At 41.0% G+C, this 25,489-nt stretch overlaps 1 protein-coding gene across 3 annotated transcripts in view; it reads right to left on the bottom strand.

Moving 5' to 3' along the window:
* The window catches only part of bnc2 (basonuclin zinc finger protein 2), a 105,393-nt gene that overhangs the window by 23,267 nt on the left and 56,637 nt on the right, over nt 1–25,489 (bottom strand). The window contains exon 3 of one of the 3 annotated variants that reach the window (XM_069924419.1): nt 19,326–19,382. The exons of the other annotated variants lie outside the window; for them this stretch is intronic. Within the exon in view, the coding sequence (XP_069780520.1) occupies nt 19,326–19,382 (57 nt within the window). The remainder of the gene's footprint in view (nt 1–19,325; nt 19,383–25,489) is intronic. 3 annotated transcript variants of the gene reach the window in all.

Raw genomic sequence — 25,489 nt, 5'->3', positions numbered from 1 at the left:
GTAAATGAAAGTTCCTTGGAAGAGGAGAAGGGGGAATTATTGGCTGCTGAGACTGACGTCAGTGGTGGGAAATTGTTGGAGGGAATTCTGACAGACAGAATATATAGGTTTTTGGACAGTCATGGGCTGATTAAGGCCAATCAGATGGCTTTGTGCATGGTAGGTCATATTTTAAAAATCTTATAGAATTTTTCGAGGAGGTTACCAAGAAGGTAGATGAAGGAAAAGCTATCTATGGATGTTGTCTACATAGAGCTCAGTAAAGCCTTTGTCAAGGGTTTCACATGTTCAGAAGGTTATGACACAGTATTCAAGGATAGGGTGTAAACTGGATTTGAAATTGGCTCTGTGGGTGAAGACAGAGGGTGGTAGTGGATGGTTGCTTCTCAGTTTGGAAGCCTGTGACTAGTGGTGTGCCTCAGAGATCCATGTTGGGACCATTGTTGTTTGTTGTATATATCAATGATCTAAATGATAATGTGGTGAATAGAATCAGCAAGTTTGCTGATGACATAAAGATAGGAGGCATTGTCGACAGTGAGGAAGCTTTTCCAAGGTGGCAGAGGGATCTGGACCATCTAGGAGAATCGGCCAAAAAATGGCAGAAGGAGTTTAATGCAGACAAGCATGAGATGATGCATTTTGGAAGGGCAAACCAAGGTAGGAGATATACAGTTAACACTGAGGAGTGTGAAGGAGCAGAGAGATCTGGGAATACAAATACATTATTCCCTGAAGGTGGCAGCACATGTGGATAGCATTATAAAGAAAGCTTTTGGTATCTTAGCCTTTACAAATCAAAGTATTGAGTATAGGAATTGGGATGTTATGTTGAAATTGTTCAAGTCCCTGGTGAGGCCAAATTTGGAATATTGTGTGCAGTTCTGCATGCCTAACTACAGGAAGGATATCAATAAGATTGAAAGAGTGCAGAGAAGATTTATTAGGATGTTGCTGGGTCTTCAGGGGTTGAGTTACAGAAAAAGATTAAACAAGTTAGGACTTTATTCTTTGGGATAAAAAAGAATGAAGGGAGATTTGAAAGAGGTTTACAATATTTTGAGAGGTATAGACAAAGTGGATGTGAATAGATTCTTTCCACAGATTGGGGGAGATAAAAACGAGAGGTCATAGTTTTTAGCTGAAGAGGGAAAGGTATAAGGGGAACATTTAGGGGAAGTTCTTCACTCAGAGAGTGGTGGGAGTGTGAAATGAGTTGCCATCTGATGTGGTGAATGGAGGTTCAATCATGTGTTTTAAGAATAAATTGACATACATACAGTACATAGATGGGAGAGGACTGGAGGGTTATGGAATGGGGCCAGGTCAGTGGGACTAGGTAGATGATGGTCGGCACAGACTATAGGGGCCAAATGGTCTGTTTTTGTGTTGTAGTGTTCTATGGTTCTATGGTAATGCAGAAATGACCAAGGTCTTGATCAAGAATTTTCTATCAGTTTTTATAATGGAATCAATGGGCTATGTATTAAAAGTAATATTAGGGAGGCAATGATAGGTAAAGACCTCAATGCAATTACTATCACTAAAGAGGTAGTGCTGGGCTACAGATAGATATCCTCTGATCCTGATGCAACCCAGGGTATTGAAAGGAATGCCATCAGTTATAACAGATGCATTTGTGGAATTTACCAAAATTCTCGAGACTCTGGACAGGTCCAGCAAATATTATGGCACTATACCAATAAGGAGGTCAACAAAAAACAGATGATTATAGGCCAATTGGCTTTATGTCCATAGTCAGGAAAATGGTTGAAGAAAAAAAATAGCAACACATCTGAATAGGAATTGTTCCATCAGGTAAACGCATGGGTAGATTCTGGAAGGGCAGGTCATATTTTACTGAAGAATTAATTTACTGGAGATTTTTGAGAATACAACAAGCAAAGTGAGTAGAGGAGAAGGGGTGGTCATTGTACACTTGAATTTCTAGAAAACATTTGATAAGAGGTGCTGCACAAAAGGGTCTGCATAGGACAAGGATGTATAGAATTGGGACAATGTATTGGTATTGGCATCGATAGAGGGTTGGTTTACCAATAGAAGGCAGTGTTGGTTGTTTCTCTGGTTGGCAATCAGTGGTTAGATGGGTGTCACAGGATGGGTGGTGGATCTCATGTTTACAATGTACAAAAATTATTTGGAAGTGGGGACTAGGTTCAGGGCATTTAAGGAAATTGAGTGGAAAATTAAATTGTGTAGAGGTCTCAGCGAGTCTTCAGAGTGATATTGACAATTTAAGTGAGTAAGGAAGGATCTGGCAGATGGAGTGCAATGCTGGTGAATATCCAATCAACAATTTTGGAAGGAAAAATAGTAAATTGGAGTATTATTTGAATAGTGAAGGATTGCAGCATGTTGTTGTGCAAAGAGATAAAGGAGTGCTTGAAAATAAAAAAAATAATTGCAGGTGTGACACATAATTATGAAGGAAAAGGTGATGTTGACCTGCATTACTAGAACAGATACAAACACCAAAACAGATCTCATTTCAAAATGCAAGGTGGTGCCTACAAGTCTGCAAAGACAATAGACTCCTGTGCTGGAGATCTTCACAATGAGGTGCAAATGGAAGGGGGGCCATCTCAGGAAACTGATAAGATCTCTCATGAATTGATTTTGGGAGTCAGCAAGCTGTTTGGGTGGAGTGTGTCCAGTGGCTTTTGGAAGCTTGTTGAAACCTCATTTTGAAGATGAGTTGTGAGTTCAGAGTTCAGCCTGTTCAAAGGCCTTGTGGTCCATACTAGCTTCTAACGTTTCACCTGAGATAAAGGAAACAGAAAAGGAACTCTGTGGTGACCTGAAAGAAAAAGATTATCATCTGGAAAACCCTGATGGGGCAAGTTTCTTTGGCAAGGTACTGAAGTGGCTGATCAGAAGGAATCAGTTTGTGTCTGTCCAATGAGCAACAAATATCTCTGAAAACCGACAATAAACTTCCTGAGTGGTAACCATTTACCTTTCAAGCACCAAAGCCTGGTGAAGATCCATGAATGTTAAATTCTGTGCACAGTATAAGAATTGTCTGATTCCAGTGAACTTGGAGAAATGAGAAGAGAGAATGGACTGTGAATCAAAGTACTTTTCTGAACTTACACACACACGTGCACATAGATTAGGAGGGGATTAAGTTAACTTAATAGTAATGTTAAAGTTTGATCCTGTTTTTATGTTTAAAGAAAATTAAAAGTAACTTTTTTTTTAAGTAACCATTTGTCTCAGTGAATTTCGGTTGCTGTTGGGTTTTGGGGTCCTCTGGGCCCAGTCACATTACTATAAAAATGGCAGGGGTCAGGGCAGGTAGAACAGGGGTCCATTTAGGATTGGTAAAAAATGAAATAATGTGTGGAAATTATCTGGAAAACCCAATGAAGAGTTAACATGAAGATCCACTATCTCTCTGCGAGGTATCAGCTTTAATATAATCCCACTCTGTTGTTTCATAAGTCTAAGATTCCAGCCAATGAAAAACATTTCAATAAAATAATTTCACCATTTTAACAAAAAGGAACTCATGGGATTGGCAAAGTGCTCAGTCTATTCCAAGGAGAGAAAAAATCAGCAGCTCAAATATAATTAACCTCACATTTTTAAAGTAAACTGTTGTTGATGGGAACTTGGCACTCTATTAGTGAAGCTCCTAGCGACCACCTCAACAGACAACACTGGTCAAAATTGGCGGCTGCCATATTTTAGGGAATTATGATTAATGACACTAATAATCTCGATGATTACTGATATGTGCATCTCTGGCAGTTTATCATGTTGTAGCAACTGCCGACATTTACAATAAACATTCCATCATTTCCCTCATTTTGATAGTATTGCAGCCTCTCAGGTCATCCAGCAATGTATGCAAATTGCTCAGCAATAATCCCTCATTAAACACCATGTTCATTGCAACTGTCATTTGATGTTAAGAAATGTTAAAAAAGCTTTAACCCTTCCATGGATATCATTCTTATTGATATTTCTCACAGCACTGATGAAGGAAATTTGACCCATTCTCTCATTCCCAGCTCTGAGACATCCCATCAGTTCGATTTTCCCATTTATTTCCCACATAAATCCCACTTGCTCCACTGATTTTTCCAGAACCTACCTACACCTGGGTTAACTTATTATGGCAAACTAACAGCCTGTCTTTAGGATGTGGAAGGAAACTGAAGCAGCTGGAAAAAACTCATACAGTCCCACGTCAACTTTTGTACGGAGAATCTAGCCACTTTACTGTTCCACAGGAACCTTCTGACACAGCGTCTTAAAAAAAAACCCTGTGGCAACAAAATGGGTTACGATTGAAAAAGAAACTGGAGCCTTGGCATCGTCCTCCTTCTGACACAGTTACCTCTGCCCACCAGTGTTATGGGCAGAGTCCTCCATCTAGCAACATCCTCCTCAATCTTCCAGAGCAAGGGGAGAAAATTAAGTTTGCATAAATTGCACAAATTTTTGTCCACTTTTATCCCCAGGTGTTTAATATCTTCTTGCGGCTATTTAAATTGACTTCTCTAAAATTACCTGTTTTCAAAAAATATTACTGGGCAGCCCAGGCAAGGTTTATCACTTCACTCTTTGAGGTAGCCCCCTCCCCATCCTTTTTGGGCACAATTTGGATAACGCGGTAGATGAAAAGATAGCAGGAGAGTTTATATACAAATGGGACACTAAATCAATTTCAAAGAGAAAGGATGACCCCATACTAAAGCATGTACTTCAGTCATGGCAAAGAATAAATCAATGTATTGGATTGAAGGTGGGGCTATCTCCCAAAATACCTTTGACACAGAACAACTTAATACCCTTGAATCTGGGTAATAAACTCCTGGACACTTGGTGCCTGAACAGGATCAGATGTATCGAGGATGGTTACAAGCAATGGCAGCTCATTTCATTCATGCAATTGGGGAACAAATATGATATGTCTAATAGAACATTCTTCTGCTATCTACAAATAAGATCTTTCTTAATGGAAAAATTGGGACCATCTATGACCCTACCTAGATGTATTAATGTGGAGATTCTAATTTGACAGGGGAATGTGTGTAAATTTATCTCTAAGATGTATTACATATTCCAAAATGAGGGCCAGAAGTCAGGCTTACACAGGTCAGGGGAAAGACTTGGGCACAATAATCAATGAAGAGTGGTGGCAGGACCTGTGTCTGGACAGTGTGACTGGAGTCATCAACGCCAGATTCAGATTGGTGCAATACAACTTCTTGCACCAGCTGTACCTCACACCACAAATTTTACACAAATCAAAGCTGGTAATTTCAGAAATCTGCTTTAGATGTGGAGGTTGGAACTTATGTCCACTCCACCTGGCTATGTACAAAGGTGAGATCTTTCTGGGAAGACCTGGGGGACATTCTTAAAAACAAATTACTAAAGTGGATTTTCCACAGGATCCAGAAGTGTACACCAAATACCAAGTTTCTTTCGTGAAGGTCGCCTTGGCCAGGAAGTGTATAGTGGTTTCATGGAAGTCCAACTCCCAACTAAATACCGCACGATGAAATATGGAAAATCACATACAATCTATGGAAGAAACATGATGCATTTGTTAAGGTGTGGCAACCTTACTTGAAATATATTGGCATACAGATTGATTAGTCCATCCCCCCCCTTTGAAATAGGGGTTCTGTAGCAATCCGTTGCAGAAGGGAAAGAAGTGAGACATGATGCAGGCGACATGTTTTGTTCAGCTTCATTTTGAGTTTCTTTTCTTGCTTTTTAATTTAATTTAATTGTATCAATGTAATTTAATTGATTGTACTTTCAGTTGAACAAAGGTGTGGAGGTGGGGAAGTGGGGAGTGGGATAAATACAGACTCTGTATGTTACATGAATGTTAAAAAAAATTACATGGTTTGAATTTTATGAGTCTATGAAAATTAAAATAAAATATATATTTAAAAACTCAGGGAAAAGAATGTGCAAACTCCACACAAACAGTTTCAGAGAACAGTAATGAACTCAGGCTGCCAGAGATATGAGACAGCAGAGCCATCTGGATGGGTACCTTCACAGGCTGCATTCAGGCAGCTGCACTCACAATCTTCTTCACAAAGAAGATTGGTTCCAGAAGATTTTAGGATTGAAAAATATGACACCATGATTCAAAATAAGGCCAAGTTTGGAATTTTCAATTTCATCTCTGTCCTGGGAGTACTTTCAGGAACAAGTTTGAGAAAAACACAAGCATTTTGACACGACTGAGCATAAAAAGGAGAGCAAGCAGGGAGATCTTAAAGACAAAATAATTAAGATAGCAGACAGGATTCTGGGCTTGCAAGTGGAGGAAAATATTAAAGGCTTGGAGGGTATTTTAAAACTGTATAGTGTGGCGGCTTGCCCATGCAACAAGTCTAGGGCAGATCTGACTGTTAGAGTTCTGGGTGCAGGGCAGCCCACAGCCTGGTGGCTGATGTCATAAAGGTCCCGGGAGTCGCAAGCGTCGTTGGGTTTCAAGGGCTTTAAATGTGTGTGAGAGTTCTATTAAAGTCATTTGGTTTGACTCACTTTCGACTCTTTGTGGATCTTTTGCTCGCTGCATGCCTAGTGCGACTACAATGGTGACCCTGACGGTCCAAACATCATTTGGGCCCAACAATGACCGACCCAAGCATGCAGAATGCAGTTTCATTGAAACTGACAACTTTCTGGACCTCACAGCCACAGGTCTGGTTTGAACAGGCTGAAGCCCAATTCAAGGTCAGGCAAATCGTTGGATGCCACAAAGTACTACTATGTGGTCGATTCACTCAACCAGGAAACAGCAAGCTACATCATCGACTTCCTACACCAGCCTCTGGTTGTGGACAGGTATGAAACAATCAAGGCTCCACTGATCTGTACATTTGGCCTCTTGCACCATGAACACGCAGTGCGGTTGCTCCATATGGACGTCCTAGATGACTGCGCACCATCAGTCTTAATGAGCGGGATGCTGGCACCAGGAGACAGCCATAAGCCATGTTTACTGTTTGAACAAGTTTTTCTCGAGCAGATGCCAGAAGATGTCCACCTCCCCATCACTGACAATGATATTAGTGACCAATGCAAAGTAGCGGCCATCGCAGATATCCTGTGGCACACCAAGCAACATGGCAAGGCCTCCACTGACCAAGTTGCTGTGTCACGCCCTAAGGCCAGGCCTTTTCCACACCACCAACGAAGGCAGTGATGCCTACAGCAGGGAGTAACACCAGAAGTGGGGTTCAAGAACTCACCATGTTCTTTTCTCGGAAACGCCATGGCGAGCTGTTGCTAATGGCTATGGGGGCTGGCCACCATGATAGCCTCCTTTAGTTAAGGGACTGACACTCCGGGCAAAAGTTCCTCATGGACACAGAGGTGGAGGTTAGCATCTTGCCCGCCTTGAATCACAACACCCTGTGCTCACCGCTGCCAACCACAGTAGTATTTGCACACACGGCATGCAAACCATCCCAATACAGTTCGGTTCCAGCCATTTCACCTGTTTTTCTATGCTGGCAGCAGTGTCACAGGTTTTATTGGGTGCAGATTTCCTCTGAGTGCACTGCCTCCTAGTGGACCTCAAGGGACAGCGCATAGTGAATGCCAAGTCCTTCGCTCAGTGAAGCCAAGTTACTGGTACCACCCCTGGACTCTGTGACTTTTCAGGCAATGAATTTGCCAGAGTACTAGTGGAGTTCCTGACCATTATTATGCTGCAGTTCTCCACATGGTGTACAACACCACAATGCCACTCAAGGACCGCTGCTACATGCGCAGGCATGCAGGCTCCCACCTAACAAACATACACTGCCAGATCTCAAAAGTCCAAAGACACATGAAGGTCCCCCTTCAACCCGTTCAGCCAATGCACAGGAGGTTTGAGCATGTCCATGTGGACATCGTTGGTCCACTGCTGGTCTCCTGGGGGTGGGGTGGGGGGGAAGGTACCTGGTCAATAGGTTCATCAGGTGGCCAGAAGCTGTACCGCTCACCAACATGTCACAGAGTCCTGTGTCAGAGCCCTCATTGTAAGCTGGATTGCACATTTTAGCCTGCCTGTCAACATCACCTCAGAGAGGGGGTTGCAGTTCACATCCAGTTTATGGTCGGTGCTGGGACAGCTACTTGGGACCTCGGTGCAGCACACCACGGCTTACCATCTGCAGTATAACGGCCTGGAAGCATGTTTCCACCAGCATCTGAAGTCAGCCCTGATGGTGCACCTCCGAAGCCCGGATTGGGTGGACGAACTCCCATGGGTGCTTCTTGGCATCCACACAGCTCACAAAGAAGAATTAGCCACATCTTCAGCAGAGTTGACAAATGGCCCCCACTGACGGTTCCAGGCAAGTTTGTGCCAGCAGCCTGTGGCACAGAGGGGACATCCACAGCAGTGCTCACAAGACTCCAAGAGAAGGTAGGAACACTAGCTCCTGTTGCAACCTCATGCCATGGCTCAACACTTTCCTTTGTCCCCAAGGACTTCCGAGACTGCGACTATGCCTTTATCCGCAGGAGAATGCACCAGACTCCACTCCAGTGGCTGTACAAAGTGGTGCGTCAGAAGGGAACCACATGCTTCCTCAATGTGAGAGGCCATGAGGAGACCTTCACCATTGATTGCCTCAAGTCCGAGCACCTATACCTGGAGCACCCTGTGGCTGTGCCATCCCCATGCCGATGAGGTCAGCCACCCAAACAGACTAAAGAGGTGTTGGTCGTGGACTCCATACCTCCTATTGCTGGTTCTGGGGGTGGGTCATGTGATGGCTCAGCCACGCAACAGGTGAACCGGCTCACGGAGTCGTGGGCAAGCCTGTGGCACATCTGACTGTGAGAGCTCTGGGTGCAGGGCAAGCCCACAGATGGGCTTGATGTCATAAAGATCCCGGGAGTTGCAAGCGTCATCTAGTTCCGATAGACTTAAATGCATGCCAGAGTTCTATTGGTTCAACTCACTTTCGACTCTGCGTGGTTCTTTTGCTCACTGCATGCATAGTGTGACTACAGTAGCACATTTGATCAGCCATGTCTTGAGTATTAAGTCCATTTCTGGGCAATGTTTCAAAAGGGGAATGGGGGAGTTTCTTTAGAACTGTTACAGTGATAAGAGACTTTGGGAATATGGAGAGACTGGTGAACTCACTATATATTACCCTTAGTGCAGAGAAGGCCAATAGGAATTTTAATGGAGGCGAAGCCTGTTCAACAGGCACCATGAAGCATTTGGTAAAGTGCATCATTTTGGGACTTAAGCTCAAGGAATAAAGGGGCAGTGGCAGCATTGATGGAAGAATGGTAACATAGCAGTGAAAAGTAATGTTTCAGACTAGAGTGAAATGTTGTTTCTCAGAGATTAGTTCCAGCACCAATGCCTTTTTGGAAACATAAATCTGATTTGGACTTGTATTTTCAGGTCACAGGTTGAAATTTTCAAACTTGGAAATATAATTAACTTTGAAGGTTACAAATAAACAAGAAAATAAAAACATATTGGTAGGATACGTGAACACAATGGCAGCTGAAATTTAGTGCAGTAAAATGCTTAATATTATTTCTTGATAGGAAGAAATAGGAGGGCAGTGTGCACTGAAAGTACAAGATCCAAGAAACCCAGAGGTAAGTTGGCATAACGCATTGAAAGAGGCAGAGATGAGAAAGAAAGTGGTTAAAAACATACTTATTGCATGATTTATAAATAAAGGCAGAATAAGAAAGTTTGATGAACATTGATAAAACACTAATTTTGCCATAACTAGGATATCACATCCATTTCTGGGCCACTGCCCTTTGAAAATGCATGAAGACCTCACCAAGGATACAGAAAGATTTAACAAACTTATTCCAAGGATATGGCACTTAGCTACTTGAATTGTTGAAAGTGAGTTTAGTTTCCTGGAAGGGAAAAGGTTGCACAGTGATCTGATGGTGAGGAGAATGGAGACATTCAATCATGGCACTCAAAAGGGAGTTGGAAAAGCACACGGAAAAAAAATATGCAGCGCTATGGGGAGATGAGAGAGAAGTGAGACTAGATGGGATTGTACGTGATTCCATTCAAAATTATGAACAATTTGGTTGAGTTAAAAAGTGAAATATCAGGGGCACAAGTGGAAGATTACTGGTAAGGGCATCAGAAGGAAGGCAAAAACATTCTTTGATTTGGAATAGACTGATTGACAGGGCAATGGAAATGAGTTCATTTTGGAGACTTCAAAAGCAAATTCTATAAGTGCTTGAAAGAGAAAAATAAAATTGCAGAGACATTAGGAAAGTTCAGGGGAATTGGAATGCTCTTCAAAGAGCACAGATGATTGACTAAATGGTTTTCTGCACTGTAAAATCCCATGATTCTATGGCTGGCTAAGTCATGAACCACTTGCTTGTACAAGTGAAAAGTAATGTCACATACTGGGAAAATATGTTATGTTCTGGGTGTGTGTGTGTGTGTGTGTGTGTGTGTGTGTGTGTGTGTGTGTGTGTGTGTGTGTGTGTGTGTGTGTGTGTGTGTGTGTGTGTGTGTGTGTGTGTGTGTGTGTGTGTGTGTGTGTGTGCATGCTTGTATACATGTGTGTGTGTTTTTTTACACGTGTGTATTTTTTGTACACGCGTGCGCGCATGCACCATGAGTATCCCATTGATGCTTCGGCTCCAACTGAAGTTTGTGACATTAGAGTTAGAAGAGGTACTACAGCAAATGGCACTATGTTGCTTGAGCCCTTTGCAATCCTTGCTATCCTTCAATTCTGTTTCTTTATAATACACCTCCCCCCCCCCACCCAACCTTCATGACCCCAGGTCCTAAGTTCTGGAATTCCTTCACTGACTTCTTCATCCTTTATATGCCCCTAAATATAAATTATCAAACAATCTTTGGTTCATCACTCTTTACATTCCTCAGCAGTAAGTTGTCCCTCAATGACTCCTCCCGGAAAGCACTCGAGGTCAGTTTATTACATTAACACCACTATATAGAGAATTTGGAATTCCATTTAATATTCAATATTCATGGACACAGCCCTTCATGAGATAATAACATAATAACATGCAGATTACCCCACTTATCTACTCACTTAACAGAAATTTCCACCGGAACACTACACCGGCAGTTCATACGAAAAGAGATGTGACAAATTATACAAACCTCTTCTTGCTTTCTACTTCCTTTGCCCTATTAACCCAAGGTTGCACTTATAGGCCTATATAATTAGAGGTGTAGGGAGAACCAGCTGAGATGGAACTGCAATATTTATTTCTTTTTAAGGTGATTAGAAATGGTTGGGAAGTTGCAGTGAAGCGAAACTAAGAACTCTCACAGTGAGGGAGTAGGTGAAGATTTGACTGTGTTCAAACCATGGCAGTACAGTTCTTTGTAGGTTAATTCCTTCACTTATATAAGGTAGAGGGCCAGGGGAGGAAACAAGTGCTGGAATCTCTTGGAATTTATAGATAAGCTCTCCTCAATCTATAATAGCACCATTTAATATCTTATCAACCACTGTTAGGATTAACTTGCACACTGGCAATAGGGACAAAAGAACACTTCAATGAAATTTGAACATGTCAAATAATTATTACTGTTCAATTATATTAAATTATCATTCATTGAACCAAAGGTGCAGACAAGGGAAACAAGTCTGGATGAGCTCTGCTATCTACTCATTACTTATTGCCTAATAATTGTTCATTCTTGTAATATGTTCAGTGCTTCATTATTTAATTCTGCAATAAATCACAATAAATCCAAGTGGGAATTTGAAGGAAACTTCTTTGCTGGGAGAGGCAAGAGAAAGAAAAACTCACGAGCTACTGCAGCAAAGAACAGAGATATATTTTAGGTTAAAGCATGAATCACTTCCAGAACCTCATGCTTTACAGCCAACAAAATGCTTTTTTAAGTCATTGCTGTCGTGTCAAACATAGCTAACAAACAATTCACAGCATGCTCGCACAAACACCAACATATTAATGGCTACATATGTGTGTTTTTGTATTGTTAATGGGGTTGTTTGAGGCACTGGACAGAACTCACTGGGTATTAACATTGTGCAGTGTCATCTTTTACAAACATCTATGATTACAGATAAAGACATGAGTCGATATTTCGTCCAAAAACCTGCAGCCCTTGTCCTACAATGGGAATGTCTTCCAGGATTTCTGTGACCAAATCTCCAGCTTTTGAAGCCACAACATGCTGATTGAAAGGTGAACTTCTGCCCGCTGAATCACAGCTGACATAGATGAAGAGGGACAAAGGCTATTTTAACACATACTTCAGCCAGTTCAGTCCACATCTCCAGTGATGCCATGAACAGCTCCTCAAAAAATTTATCTGATGAGCACCAGGATACTGAACCTGCCAGCAAACCAGCCACCACATGTCCTGCACTTCAGCAGTGATATCTTCCAAGTACCCACAATGGCAGCAAAGGTGCATGCTGATTTGATGACAGTCAGGATAGAAACATCCTTCTTCCTTTATTTGTCATTCATCAGAGATATTTCTTTTGCTTTTGATAAAACAGAATTTTGTGTCAGTCTGGCAGCACAAAAATGCATTTTAAACAAAGGTGCTCTCTCTTGCTGGTTTTAGATGCTTGTTCCATTTCAGAAAGGTATATCTTCCTGTGAAATCTTTCAAGATATTAGAAAGGACAATCGTCTGCATTAAATAGATGGTAGAGTAATTGTTCCCATTAAGTTCCCCTCACGATATTTGGTACCACACTGTGTAATTCTTATCAGCATTATGCCAAACTACACCAAGAGAATAAAAGCTGATTTGACAGAAACTCCAAAGTAAGCTGTTTAATTCCATGTCACTTAAATTTAAATGCAATAAATGCTGGCATATCAAACATGAGAAAAATTGCCTCGTGAGTGTGGATTGTATAATTGCCATGTTTCCACGTATGAGCATCAGAGGTCAAAATCAGCCATCCTTAAGAATATTGAACCTAAGTTGAAATTGAATATGTATCAAAAGAAGTTTGTTTAAATTGCTTTAGCAATAGCAAAAAATGAATTGCCATAACTTGGAAGTCTGATACGTATTTGGGTATAGAAAGATGGCATGCTGAAGTCCAGAGTTGTATACCCCTTGAGAAAATTACTTATAATATAAGAGTCAAATATATATTTTGTAAGATATGCAGCCTTATTTACAAAATATGGGTGTTAATATTTAAATGAAGCTCTGACATTTCCTTTTCTTTAAGGTCTCAGTATAAGAAACTTTAAAGTAACGGCACACCTGTTGAGGGTCTCTTGTCCCATTCTTACTCTTCTTTTTTTCTTCTTTTGTAGGGGGATAGGGGGAAGGGAATGGTATATGGGAGGAAGGGTTCTTATTTTTTTTTCTTTTATAGACCACATGTATTTGTACTGTTTTGAATTATTTTTAATTATGTGTTTTATTGTGAGGTTTTAAACTAACAAATAAAATTTAAAAAAAACAGCCATCCTTCCAATGGTTCCTGGCAACCACTTGACTTCAATGAGTCACACTGCAGTCAATAGTCATTCTTCCAGTTAACTAACTACATTGGTCATCTCACAAAATGTAAAGACTTCGTACGAAGCCCTGACTCCAAGATATTTCTAGATCCGACTGTAAGTAGATAGGTCATGTCTTGAACATTGCAGCAAGCAATCTCCCTTTTTCATTGATGCATGTGCTCAATATCCATGAAAAAAATTCAAACTTACAAAATAAAAGTTTGCAGGCATAAAGGAATTGTCCCATGTAGAATTCACATTTATTCTGTGCCTAATTGATTTCAGAAACATGGTGCTTCTAAGTCTGGTATTTTTAAGAGCTTTAGTGTAACAAATTCTGGAAAAACAACCAACTGAAAAACCTCACAAAGATAAGCGTATACAGAGCCGTTGTCATACCCACACTCCTGTTCGGCTCCGAATCATGGGTCCTCTACCGGCACCACCTACGGCTCCTAGAACGCTTCCACCAGCGTTGTCTCCGCTCCATCCTCACATCCGTTGGAGCGCTTTCATCCCTAACGTCGAAGTACTCGAGATGGCAGAGGTCGACAGCATCGAGTCCACGCTGCTGAAGATCCAGCTGCGCTGGATGGGTCACGTCTCCAGAATGGAGGACCATCGCCTTCCCAAGATCGTGTTATATGGCGAGCTCTCCACTTGCCACCGTGACAGAGGTGCACCAAAGAAAAGGTACAAGGACTGCCTAAAGAAATCTCTTGGTGCCTGCCACATTGACCACCGCCAGTGGGCTGATAACGCCTCAAACCGTGCATCTTGGCGCCTCACAGTTTGGCGGGCAGCAACCTCCTTTGAAGAAGACCGCAGAGCCCACCTCACTGACAAAAGGCAAAGGAGGAAAAACCCAACACCCAACCCCAACCAACCAATTTTCCCCTGCAACCGCTGCAACCGTGTCTGCCTGTCCCGCATCGGACTTGTCAGCCACAAACGAGCCTGCAGCTGACGTGGACTCTTTACCCCCTCCATAAATCTTCGTCCGCGAAGCCAAGCCAAAGAAAGAAGTGTAACAAATACTGAAAATATTTAAATAGGTTGGAAGGATGAATGCAGAGACTTTTGCCATCAACCCAACTTATAAGAATCACAGTGTTGAAATTCTACTTGAGAAATTGTGCACAAATTATTTTGTTATGGACCAGGCTGGATTCAGAGAGAGAGGGAAATAGACCATCACCCACTGAGAAAGTAGAATTGGCATCAAATTTTATTGATCATCATGTTAAAATGCTCAGTACTTGGTTTCTTCCTGCAGATTTCTTGTTTACCTTTGTCCAAACATGGTCTATATTCCTCTAATCCCTGACTGTTGCTATCATACCTGCTCCTACCACTTCTGGAAACACATTCCAGGCTCCTAACACTCTCTGTACAAAAATCTTTCCTTGTAACTCTATTAAAATTTTCCCTCTCATCTAACGCTATGCTATTTGGTATTTCCATTCTGGGAAAAATTCTCTGACTTTCTACTCTCCCTGTATCTCTTATAATTTTAGATACTTCCAACACTCCAGAGAAAACAATCCAAGTTTGTCCAATCTCTCCTGACAGCTAGTACACTTTACTCCAGGCAATATCCTGGTCCACCACCTCTGCACCCTCTTCAAAGCCTTCAGATCTTTCCTAATAAAGAGGCAACACAGTTTGCAAACATGATTGAACCACTACTTTGATGCGCTGCATCACTACTTTGCAATTGATAGTCAATTCTTAGAACAATGACGGCAAGTATGCTGTTCAGATTTAAATTGCCTGTAGAAAGGGACTGGTGGCAGTTTGTGACATCCAAAAACACCAGAAGTCTGTGCCCAAATTGCTGGCACCCACTCTCGACAACCCAGATTACAGGCTCTGGGGGAGCAGCAGGCTGGTGCAGCGCAGGAGAACACTAACCCGCCCATAAAGAAGGAGAAGCCTGGGAGAGGACTCAGACATAGCAGACCACAGCAAATGACTAGATCGGGGCATCATTAGAGGAGGTGGTGGTATCCACGGACACTCGATGTCTCTGATCAAGTGCTTATCTTTCACTTCTTGATAGAGATGCTGGACTAGTGGCATCTCTGTATGCTTCTACTGGGCAAACAACGGATAATAAATTTTGTGTCTTTTGTTTACGTGAGGTTAAAGGAACCTTGAAACTTTTGATTTCGAGATACAGCACGGTAACGGGCCCTTCAGGCACATGACCCACATTGTCCAATACACCCAAGTGACTAATTAACCAACTGAACCCTTAGGTGTTTGGAACATGGGAGGAAACCCACACAGACATAGGGTGAATGCTTACATTCCTTACACACAATGTTAGATTCAAACCTGGGTTGCTGTTGCTATAATAGTGTTGTGCTAACTACCGTACAATTTCCACAAGGAGCTAGCACAGACAATATGGGCCAAATAGCCTTCTGTTCTACACAAAATTATGATCACATAAGTTCCAGGGCACTGTCCATCCCTCTTATGACACTTGGAGCTGACCGAGCCCTTGTGGCTATCTGGTTATGCAGTAATAAATGAGAGGTCTTATGAGTCTATTATTTCACTGATGACATGACTCACACAAGTTGAAATGAAAGAAGCTACAGTGATAAGGTCAAACCCAAGTAATAAGTAAGACTGCTAAATTTGATCACTGCATCAAAAAAATTAACAAAGTACTTAAAGGCATTCATTGCATTAGGACTGACTGCACAAATGATCTTTTAAGAACATTAAACACAATTACTGTTGAGAACTCTGACACAGTAGAACAAACCCAACTTGCAGCCATTGAGTGAAAGAGGCCACAGAATGTGATGGTTTTCTTTTGTTGTTACAAGAGCTTTGAGGCTTTTTCATTCTGCTTTAGCAACCCTCCAAAGCTTCCACCTGCCACCCTGTTCACGCAATCTTGATATCGCTGCAATATCAGCCTTCATTCATAATAAATGATCACAGCACACCTCTGTCCAGTGTATGCTGCCTCTTATCCAGATGGTTCTTTTATGAAGGCTTCGCCTACATTTCTACAGGGACAACACAAGATGTAGTCAACATCAGTAGCCACAGCTCCTGGATGTTAAATTTTAATCCCACTTAGTCTGGCCTGACGAATAGTGCATTGATTCCCAAAACTTGAACAAAGGACAGTTATCATGTAGAGCAGCTGGATTTGCTATGCAGGAGAGTCCCTTTGCTTTAGGTTGAGGCATTGGTTCAGCTCCATGTTTGAACATTGCTTCAACCTCCCCCCACCGTTACTGCAGATGCTGAGGGAGTTGCGCTTCACAGCTTCTAAAAGAAGCAAAAGCCAATGATGTACATAAAAATATGGGAAGAAGCTCCCTGGAACAGATTTACCACCAACTCTCCAGGTGCTACCAGACGGTATTGCTTCTTGTTTACCTTCCCATGTTTAGTAAACTACACCAGTGCCACAATTATTTAATTACACAGGCATTGACTACACCAGGCACTGTAAACTGCTCAGTCCTGCTTCACTTTAACTCTTTAAACTTTCATTGTCCTTCAGAGTTTCAAAAAATGGTTCTAGGTTCTAAAAATGAGGAAATAATTTAGATACGTAAATTCATGCAGATTAACATGAAAATCAATTTAGTAATTCACTATTTTACCTATCGCTTATTAGAATATACTCTGAATAGGATAAAAAATGTTATAACCTTAGACATAAAATAAACCCTTGAATCCTGACACACAAATACCAAAATTATTTTGGCAAGAAATATAATTCTTTAATCAAGTATATACTTCAATAAGGAGAATATTAAAAATTATAGCCTCACAACTCAGTCAAAATATTGATCCAGATCAGGCTGATTTCTATGCCCTGAAAATCAGACATGGACACAACTGAGCCTTAGTTCCACCTGGATAAGTCCTGGGGATCTGTGTAATGCCACAAGCCAAGGGACTCATCAGCTTTACCCAACAAAAGCTCAGAAATCTAGCATGGTCCCTATAAATATAAGGGAAGTTAAGTGGCTTGGTATTTTTACATATTTTTAATTAATATTCACATTTCCTTGAATGTACATGTCTTTACAATAGTTTATGATAATGCATATATTTTTGAATATTTTGATTTTTAAAACTAGATGTCTTTGAGAGTTTGAACTGACAACCATCCACAATTTGGTATTAAGGCCTTTGAACCTCCACCACTTGGGAGTTGCCCTTCAAGCCACACACCATCCTGACTTGGAGATATATTGCCATTTCTTAACCTTTGCTGGGTCAAAATCCTGGAATTTTCTTCCTCACATTCAAGGATTGCAGCAGCTCAAGTAGGCAGCTCACCCCCACATTCCCAAAGGCAATTAGGGATGGGCAATTAAATGAGGGCTACACCTGCAAAACATGCATAATTTAAAAAGTTCAGGGGAAACATCCTGTTGAACCTTTTTTTGCACTCTCTCCAAATCCACCATATTCTTCTTCTTGTGTGGGGACCAGAACTGTGCACAATACTCCAAGTGTGTGGCTTAGATGGCAACTTCCAGGTGGTGGTGTTGTCATGGTTTCCATATCCTTGTCTTTCTAGCTGGTTAAGGTCATACATTTGGAAAGTGCTGCCCAAACAGTCTTGGTAAGTTACTGCAGTGCTTTCTGTCAATGGTATAAACCCCTGCTAATGTGCATTTGTAGTGGAATGAGTGAATGGTTGTAGATGGGTTGCATATCAAGCACCTGCTATGTCCTGAATGGTATTGAGCTCTTGAGTATTATTGCAACTGCACTCATCCAGGTATTCCACCACATTCCTGATCTGATCCATGTAGATGGCTTTGAGGAGTTGTGAGATGAATTACTTGCTGCAGGATTCCTAACTTCTGACCTGCTCTTTGTGAATGTGAGTACAGCAGTTCAGTTTTTGGTCATCCCCCAGGGTATTGATATGGCCTAACCAAAGTTTATACAGTTGCACCCTGACTTCCTAACTTTTATGTTGACTGACTGTAAAGGCAAGTTGGTTGTATGCTTTCTTTACCATTCTATCTACTTGTGTTCCCATTTTCAGGGAGTTATGGGTTGCATCCCAAAGTCCTGATATTTAATGTAAACTTTGCTCTTGCATCTGCAATTTTATTGATCATGTCTCCTACATTCATATTCAAATTATCCATGCATATTACAAACAACAAAAATCCCAGCATCAATCCTTTTGGGACACTACTTGTCACAGGCATCCAATCATAAAAACAGCCCTCTACTATCTCCCCCTGTCTCCAATGGCCAGACCACTTTTGCTTCTAATTTGGCAACTTCTCTTCAATGCCCTCGGCTCTCATTTTTGGGACATCCCTTCAACGTGGCTCCTTGTCAAAGGCCTTACTGAAATCCATGTAAAACAAAATTGGTCAGACAGAATTGATATTGATGTAGATCTTCCTGCAAGTAGAAGCTCCCAGTCTCTCTTTTCCAGGTCCTGCCTTAGCAGAGTTCTCCACCAATGACACTCCCTCCGCTGGTCTGGCTACATTCCAGTGATGCTCCTTCCTTCATTGGTCTATCAACATACTGTGCCAAAATGCACTCCTGGTCACACCTCACAAATTCCACCACGTCTGAGCCGTTGATGCTAAGTCAATCCTCGGCAGTGTTTTGGAATTCTAAAAAAGGGAATCTCTGCTTTATCAACAATGAGGAGCTTCTGGCTTTTCTAACACTGAGGAGGTCCCAATGTTTCATCAAAGCACAGATCACAATTGTGTTATTCTAAATTGGCTCCAAATTTTAAAAATAAGTTGATACTCCTTAACCATACAAATTTAAAGAGAAAAGAACACAGAGATCCCTACCTGTGCTGGCATGAATTCTTCATTTCTGAATAGGCACCAATTTGTCCAGATTTGCTCCTGAGATAAGGGGGTCATATTATTGTTACTGTTGTCACCAATGCAAACTCTATTCACAGTACCGTCTAAACATAGAAAAGGTGCTGCAGCTCAATGTGGACACTTTCATAATCGGATTCTTGATAAAGCCAGGTTAACATTAGATATTTAAATACATTTTAGACTGCAATGTTGAGACCAATCTAGCATTTTAAAAATGCTTTGGCAGTATTCATCCTAATTTAGAAATTTCCTAATTCATTATTCAGAGTGAGACACATCAGGTTTGAATGCTGTGTTGTTGGGGTAGACTTTTGATTACAGTGAAGTTCTGAACTGGGAGTGAAGGGAAATAGACCAACTTTCACACAATTTGGTGGGAGTTCCAATATGTCTCAGTGAATTGGCAGAATGTTTAACCCAGTGAGTTCAGCAGGACATGGTTGATGTATCAGGAGTAAATGGGTTGTGGATATGGATTCTTTGATTTAAAGGTAGAGGATTAAAGTTAGTCCAAGAATTTTGATGTTTACAAAATTAGATTAATTAAGAAGGGATTTCAGTAAAACATGAATTTAATGAGAGAGAACAGGAAATGTATTGCTCCACGAGGCATCCACATCTGCTGGTCATATTTTGTATTTGAATTAAACATAATTTTTGCACTTTGAGATTCATTTCTGAAAGGCAAATTCTTCCTTTTCTCCTCAGAAACAGAGTGCAACTGCCTTCTCTTTCTCAGGTGAGTCTCAGGTGCCCATCACATCTGTTTAGTGGGGTTGTCTTGGGTTGTCATTAACCTTCCCATAGAAATGGGACAAAGATATTTGAAAATGTCTGTAGATGTGTATGAAAAAAGACAGCTTTTCTGACACATCAATCTGTTAGGATGTGCCATGGACACTTGCTCTACTAAATCCAATGAATCTGTACCAAAAGAATTCAATGTGGAGTGCATATAGGTTCAATTGTCATTGAGATACATCAACGTGAAATCTATGCTATAGGACACGATAGGTCAACATGTGGAGAAATCAATTTCAAGACAACCTGAATTATTAGCCTTCCCTGCATTTTAAAAAATCTTAAAAGGGAGATATTGTAGTCAACAGGGCAGTGGCAGAAGGTCTTGTTTTGCTGATGACATGAATTAAACCCAAAGCAATTTGAGCAGACAATTGTGCACTGATTTGTCACACTATTGGTCAAAAATCAAAAGAATTTGCATTCATTTAACATCTTTCACAATTTCATGTTCTCAAAGCTCCTAATGGCATCTGGAGTGTCGTCACTGGTGTAAGTTATCCTCAGCACGCTCTCTCAGACCCCAATGAATTAATGTTTGACAACTTCTCTGTGTGACAACAAAGTAGAGTAAGGATTATTCTCTTGCAATTCAAAGTCGTGAAAAGAATCTTCAATATCGATCTAAAAGGATAGACTGGATCTCACTCTAATGCCCCAACTGAAAGCTGACATGTCCAGCATTTCTGTGGGTTTATCAGCTCAACTATCTAGTGTAGGAATTAAACAGAGGTTTACTGCCAATTAAACAACAGTTGAGTAACTGTGATTTTGTACATAAGGATGCAAGACTGCAACTAAGGGAGCAAACTAGATGAAAAGAAGCACATCTAGTAGAGCTGCTGTCTTCAGTGATCCAGATTCAATCCTGATTTCCATTGCTGTCAATAGGGAGTTTGCACATTCCCCACTTTTAACCACAAAAGATTCATCTCAGTGGTCTAGTTTCCCCCATATACCAAAGATGTGCTGGCTGGTACATTAATTGGCCAATGCAAATGCCCCCCATCTCTAATGTGTACCTGAGAGAGAATGTTGATGGGAATTTCAAAAAGATGAGGTGTCATTTGAGTAGAGTTAGTGTCTGATGGTTGGTGCAAATATGGTGAGCTAAGAAATCTGTTTCCATGGTGAATCATTCTACAGCTCTATTGTAAATATCCCAACTATTTGTGAAAACTTGGAGAACTATTCATATTGTATATGCATTGTTTGATTGGTTTATGTATGAGATTAGCTGTGGCCTTATCCTGAATCACAGAGTTGTGAGTTTTTATTTCCTTGCAATGCCTTCATTCTGAACACATGGAATCAGAGAGTAACTAACAATGTAGAAGGAGTTTATTTGGCCATGTTGAAAAAAATTGATTGGATCTTTTTACACATCAAACAGTTCAACAGCATATCCTATCTCACACCTCAAAAGATACTTAAAACCAGAATTGTCTGTTAGATGTTTTAGATGTAGTATAGATGTTGACACCTTTTTACATTCCACCTGATTATGCACAAAATTAAGATCCTTTTGGATAGAATTGGGGGATGTGTGGTCAAAAATTGTAGGGGGAGTGGGGTTTACTTCCCTTTAGATCTGGAATTGTTTCTTGTGGGGAATTTGGCAGTTATAAAAGTTAACTTCTCCAGAAGTAAATTTAAATTTATTAAAATTGTATTGTCAACAGCCAGGAAATATACAGTGGTAACATGGAAATCCGATTCCCTACTTGATCGTTGGAACATGGAATTGCAAAGTTGTATTCCCCTTTAGAAAGTCACTTATAGTTTTTTTGATATTTGTTAATTAGAAATTTAATACTTTTAAAATGATGTGACACTGAGATGTCTTTTCTATTTTCTTTCTTTTTAATTCCCTCTATTCCATGCTGTCCATCCCCTTTTCTTTAGAATCTGGGGAGGGGTTGCTGGGAGAAGAGGGACTCTCCTTTTTATTTTTTTTCCAATGTTCTGAATGTTTTTCTATGATTTTATATTCAATGTATAATCATATTAATTGAGTCCTAGGTTCTGTATTTTCTTAAAAAAAATTTTTAAAAACAAAAAATCTCAGCATTTTCAGGTACAATAGAAATGTAATGGAAATTTCTGCCTCTGCCACCATTTCAAAATCACCATCACACTCCAGATAAATTAATTTTTCTTCCAGGGAGGGCAGATGCTAAGGGCCCGAAAGGAAGAAACAGGTCACAGCGAGACTATTAGACTGAAGTGTGATATTTTAATGCAAGGAGTACTGTGGGTAAGGCAGATGAACTTGCTGGATCTATACTTGGAATTATGATGCTATGGCCATTACAGAGATAAGGCTGCAAGAGGGTCAGGATTGGTGGCTCCATGTTCCCAGGTTTCATTGTTTTAGGCAGAATTGAGAAGGGGATAGAACAGGTGGAGGACTAACGTAGATAATTAAGTAGTGCATCACAGCTGCACTCATAGAGGACCAACTAGCGGACTCAGCTTCTGAGGCAGTCACAGTAGAGATCAGAAATAAGAAAGGTGCAATCAGTCCTATAGGACAATATCTACTGGGAGGTGGAAAAACAGATGTGTAGACAGATTATGGAAAATTGCAAAAGCAACAAGGTTTAACGATTACTCTTCCAAAACTTTCAAGATTATTATGGACAAGAATAAGTTAGGCGTTATAGAAATGTACTAAATTGTGAGAGGGCAAACTATGACAGGATTAGACAGAAGCCAGGGGAAGAAAACTGGGAGCATTTGTTATCGGACAAGCCCACAACTCGCATGTGGCAGTTATTTAAGGACAAACTAATTGCAGTCTAGGACCACCAGGTACCAGTGTGAAGGAAGCCAATGAATGGCAATATAACAGAACCCTGGCTGGCAAGAGAGTGCATTAACTTAGTCAAAAAGAAAAAGGAAGCATATGGACAGACAGGACCTTAACGGAATATAAAAATTGCACGAAAGATCTCAAGCAGGCATTAGGAAGGCATTTTATACTTGCATTGAAAACAAATGGATAATCAAGGACAAAGGAGGAAATTTATACTTGGAAAGAGAGGAAGTAGGTGAGGTCCTAAATGAATACTTTCATCAGTGTTTATCAAGGAGTAGGACATGAACTGTGATAATATTGTATAATGTAGAGCAGTGGTTTTCAAACTGTCCCACTAAACACATTCCGCCTTAAGCAATCCCTATGCCATAAGTGCTCTGTGATTAGTAAAGTGGTATGTAACTGGTAAGAAAAAGTTTAAAAATCACTTTTTAAATCATACTTAATTGACTCATTATGTGCACGGTTTCATAACTCCAAAGGAAATGGGCCAATGAAAATTTTTCTCAAGCAAAATATTTCAGTAACAATTGGATCTGAGCAGTGATTCTCAACTTTCCCTTCCCACTCACATACCACCTTAAGCAATCCCTTACTAACCACAGAGCACCGATGGCATAGGGATTATTTAAAGTGGAATGTGAGTTTGGTGGGCAGTTTGAAAACCACTGATGTAGAGAATGCTCATCTATTAGGTCATTTTCAGATAATGAAGGTGATGGTGTTGGGTCTTTTGAGGAGTTTTAAGGTGGAAAAGTCCCCTGGACCTTATGGGATATATCCCCCCATTGTTGAAATCAGCAAATGAAGGGATTGCTGGGGCCTTGATAAAGGTCTTTGCATCCTCATTGGTGACAAGAGAGGTGACAGAGTTCTGGAAAATGGCTAAATATTTTTGTTCAAGAAGGGATAAAAACATAATCTTGGAACTTGTAAGCAGAAAGCCTCACATTAGTGGTAGAGGGACTATTAGAAAGGATACTTATGGATAGGATTTATACACATTTGGATAGTCATGGTCAGATTAAGGGGAGTCAAAGTGGCTTTGTGAGGGGCAGGTCAAGTCTTAGTAATTTAATAGAATTTTTGAGGAGGTGACAAAGATGCAGTGAATATTGTGTACATTGACTTTGGTAAGGCATTTGACAAGGTCTCTCAAGTAGACTGATGCAGAAGGATGCATGGTGAGTTGATTGAATACAAAATTAGCTGGCTCACGGAAAACAAGAGGGTAGTGGTGGAAGGTTGTTATTTGGGCTGGAGGACTTTGACCAGTGGTGTTCCACACGGATTGGTGTTGGGACTCCTGTTATTTTAGATATATATTAATGGCTTTGATGATAGTGTAGGTGATGTGTTAGTAAGTTTGCAGTTGATACAAAGATTGGTGAAGTTGTGAACAATGTAGAGGACTATCAAAAAATACAACAGAATGTAAATCACTTATAGGTATGGGCAGAGAAATGGCAGATTGAGTTGGATCAGCACAAGTGTGAGCTGTTGCACTTTGGGAGGTCACGTGTAAAGGAATGTATACATTTAATTGCAGGGCCCTTAAGAACCTTGATGTTCAGAGGATCTGGAAGTTCCACATCTCCTTGAAAGTGGCCAAGAAAGTAGATGGGCTGGTAAAGGAGGCTTGGCTTCACTGAATGTGATATTGAATATGAAAGTAAGGAAGTCATGTGGCAACTATATAAAATATTGGTGAGGCTGCACCTAGAATACTAAGTGCTACCCTTTGGAAAGGGCACACAATAAGTTTACCAGGATGCTTCTTGGTTTAGAGGATATGAGCTATCAGGAGAATTTGGATAAACTTGATTTTGAAAATTGGCGGCGCTGCCAGAGCTGCTGTAACAAGAGTGCTGCCCTAGTGCAGACATGCGGAGAGCAGGGAGCAGAGACTCAGTGCCCAGTGATTAGAGTCTGACTGCTGTCAGCTCTATACGGGCTTGAAATGGCCTGTTAAAGGAATCGAAGGTGGTCTATTTTAAAATCCTGTGACCACAGGGTCTGGGCCCAAGATGGCCACATGGGGTTTCAGCCTCTGGGGAAGCTGAGGACTAGCACAGGGCACTAGAACATGGGTCCATGTTTGAGAAGGAAATGCAGAGAAAATAACCCATGGGACAGTGACCACATCAGTGGACCAGTGAGGAGCTCTGAGGCAGAAGAACACACAGGTGACAAGCTTTTGTGGGCTATTGCCAACTGCAGACATTGGACTGACACCAGACTGCCGACTGCTGGAGACTGACTCGAGTCTGGTTGAAGGGGTTCCAGAAATCAGAACTGAGATGCAAGAGGGTGCCAAGGGTGCTGAGGGCTTCCTGATCATGTCACAGGTTTGGATCTGGAGCAATTATTTGGACTGGAGGTCGTATGGTTGCGGGAGTACTGGAGGGGAACCCATGAAAACTCAGTGACTCTAGGAGGACTCCCTTTGGCTTCTCTTTCTCTGACTGTAAGGGATACCAGACAATTTGTGCTCATGGCATAT

Source organism: Narcine bancroftii, chromosome 1, assembly GCF_036971445.1.
Source record: "Narcine bancroftii isolate sNarBan1 chromosome 1, sNarBan1.hap1, whole genome shotgun sequence".
Classification (NCBI taxonomy): Eukaryota; Metazoa; Chordata; class Chondrichthyes; order Torpediniformes; family Narcinidae; genus Narcine; species Narcine bancroftii.
Note: the sequence above shows the minus strand (reverse complement) of the source record. Positions and strands in the feature narration are given on the sequence as shown.